General features: G+C 54.0%; 1 protein-coding gene across 1 annotated transcript; it reads right to left on the bottom strand.

Annotated features, from left to right (window-relative positions):
- Positions 1-356: 356 nt before the first annotated feature.
- Positions 357-1,170, bottom strand: LOC123397154 (fibroin heavy chain-like). Its single transcript, XM_045091813.1, has one exon. It carries the CDS (start codon positions 1,168-1,170, stop codon positions 553-555), a length of 618 nt encoding a protein of 205 aa, XP_044947748.1. The 3' UTR covers positions 357-552.
- Between the last annotated feature and the right edge of the window lie 1,597 nt (positions 1,171-2,767).

Consider the following 2,767-nt stretch of genomic DNA (forward strand, 5'->3'; position numbering starts at 1 on the left):
ACCGAATCCTTTGTATGCCTATCGAGAGTTGTCCTCGTCTCAATCAACATATACACGTGGGCTTTTCATGTTGGAAGGTTGAGACGCTTCGAACGTAACTACCATGCACATGCTAGTTTTAAAATAAATTCTAGTTGATGAACTTGTCTCCTTTGAAGAACAAATCACTTCTCGTTTCAATTGTTTCACTAAGTGAATCTGCTTTGTGAGATGGCTTCCTTACCACCTTAGTGCTCGACTATGTATTTTGGTTTCTGCAATGAGGCGAGAGAGAGAGAGAGACAGTTTATTTTCATATGATCCGGCACTTGTGGTCGGAAGAACCGAGGTCTCGAATCAATGTTGTTCTCCATATATCAAACCAATCTTCCTTACTTCATATGTGCTGAATTATTCATGGGTGCAAATTATACACACTAATACACATGCCACCTTATTCATCGTTCGCCACCCACACTTATTTATTTATACAACTGCATGGAGGCGATCCATTTTAAACACACACAATATAGCACTTCGGTAGAGTGGCGAGAGCGCGTATGCAGCTGACTCTCACTTGCCATGCCCGCTGCCAGCGTAGGAGCCAGCCCTGGAGCCCGCGTACGAGCCCGCCCCGGACCCCCCATGCGGGCCAGCACCGGACCCTGCGTACGAGCCCGCCTCAGAGCCGGCGTACGAGCCGGCGCCGGAGCCTCCGCTCCCGGCGTTGGAGCCCGCGTAGGAGCCAGCTCGTGAACCGGCGTACGACCCTGCGCCGCCTGGCCCTGCGTTCGAGCCCGCGCCCGACTCGGCGTACGAGCCCGCACTTGACCCTGCCGACGACGACCCAGAGCCCGACCTTGAGCCTGAGCCAGACCAAGACCCAGACCCGGAACCTGAGCCGGAGCCTGACCCAGAGCCTGAGTAAGACCCAGACCCGGACCCTGACCCGGAGCCAGAGCCGCCACCGCCACCGCCACCGCCAATGCCGACACCGATCCCTGAGCCGATCCCCACGCCGCCGCCCGTGCCGACTCCCAGACCGCCGCCCGTGCCGACCCCGAGGCCGCCGCCGCCGCCGAGGTCGAGGCCCAGCCCCAGGTCCTTCCGGGCAGCGCGGCCCTCGGCCGCGAGAACAAATGCTGCCAGGACGGCAGCGCCGAACACAATGGCCTTCACGTGAGAAGCCATGGCGTGAGGCCGGCCGGTGCACTTCCTGGTTTGGCTTCTCCTCGCCTCTCAACCTATGCTGCAGCTCTGGACCTGGAAGTATGATGGATGCAAAGATGGCGGGACGCCGCGGCGGAATTTGTAGGTCCGACGCAGGGGTCGGGACACGACAACACGGCGCGTTAGTGGGGTGTGGACCGGTGGCGCGGGCCTGTGGCAGCGGCCGGCTACGTGCGCGCTCTGGCTGGCTAGTGGAGCAATCCGACCTCGCAGATCGCGGGTGGGCTTCCGCGCGCCGCTCGACACGCACGCACGCACGCACGCCGGGTTCTGCGACGGGTGCGCGGGGGTCGTGCCTCTCATCAGAAGTCAGAACGCACGAAGTGGACGTGTATATGTGTAGCCGGTCACGTAGGTAGGGTCTAGGGTGTCAGTGTTCGTTCAGCTTGTGTGCGTGCGTGCGTGTGTGTGTGTGTGTGTGGGGGGGGGGGGGGGGGGGGGGGGGATTGATGATGAGCGTAGCTCGTCATTATCTCTTACTTATCTTATTATCATCCTGACCATGATGAGCTGCGTCCGTCTACCTAGTGTACCTTTTTTACGACGAATGTGAAGGAGTGCTTGAGGTGAATTTTACTTCGTATGTACCGAGCTAGTGCTCGTCACTTTCTCTTGTTACCGATTTTGTTTTGAGTTCGGATGCTTTTGTGGTTGGATGGTTGGAGGGACAATGGTATTTTTAATCTATCAGCGTTTAAGTCTTGATGTTTGCATTATTTTTGAATTTATTTAAGGATTTTCGGTGATGCGCATTCAGTGGAAGAAGACGTTTCCGCCGACGACAAGGCGCCTATGATAACTTCGTAAATCTCAAGATGACGCGAGCTTAGTCTTTCGAAGGTGTTCATAAGACTAGGGGTGTGCGTGTATGCGTTCATAGAAAATGAATATATGCGTGTTTATATGAACGTTTGCGTTTATACTATGTTAAAAAAAATACTTTCTGGAGCACATTTACATTAAGGTCTGGCTCAACAAGATACCCATTGAAGATGTAGCGAGAGTTCTCGAGCTGTCCTCTATCATTCTCGATGATCATGTCATGCAAGATGATGTATGTTGTCATGATTTGCGAGGCGACTTGTCGCTTCCAATACTCGGCATGGTCATGAAAAATTGCAAATTGCTTTTTGAAGCAAACCGGAAGCTCTGTTGTGCTTAATTGGGCTTTATGGGCCAGATTTATTGCAACCCTAGGCCCGCCCAAACCCACCACTGTAAATAAAACCCCCTCCCCCCTCTCTTTCCCATTTGTTCCACCAACCGCCACGAAACCTAGATGGATCCAGACCTAGGAGATGTCGCAGAGGAGGAGTGGGAGGCCATGGAGGTGAGACCCAGTGCATCAGAGCAAATGAGGAGGAGGAGGCGCATGGAGAGGGCACAACAAGTCGCTGATGAGCAGGAGGCAGAGTTCAAGAGGCGCCTTGCGGAGAAGGTGTTGGAGTCTTGCAACAATTGTGAATATGAGCTTGTTTCCCTAACGACAAGAGAATGAGCTCAACTCAGATCATCAGGTGGTCATACTGCTGTATTAGAAGTATTGTTCCCGCTTCTC

The sequence above is a fragment of the Hordeum vulgare genome, chromosome 5H (genome assembly GCF_904849725.1).
Source record: "Hordeum vulgare subsp. vulgare chromosome 5H, MorexV3_pseudomolecules_assembly, whole genome shotgun sequence".
Lineage (NCBI taxonomy): Eukaryota > Viridiplantae > Streptophyta > Magnoliopsida > Poales > Poaceae > Hordeum > Hordeum vulgare.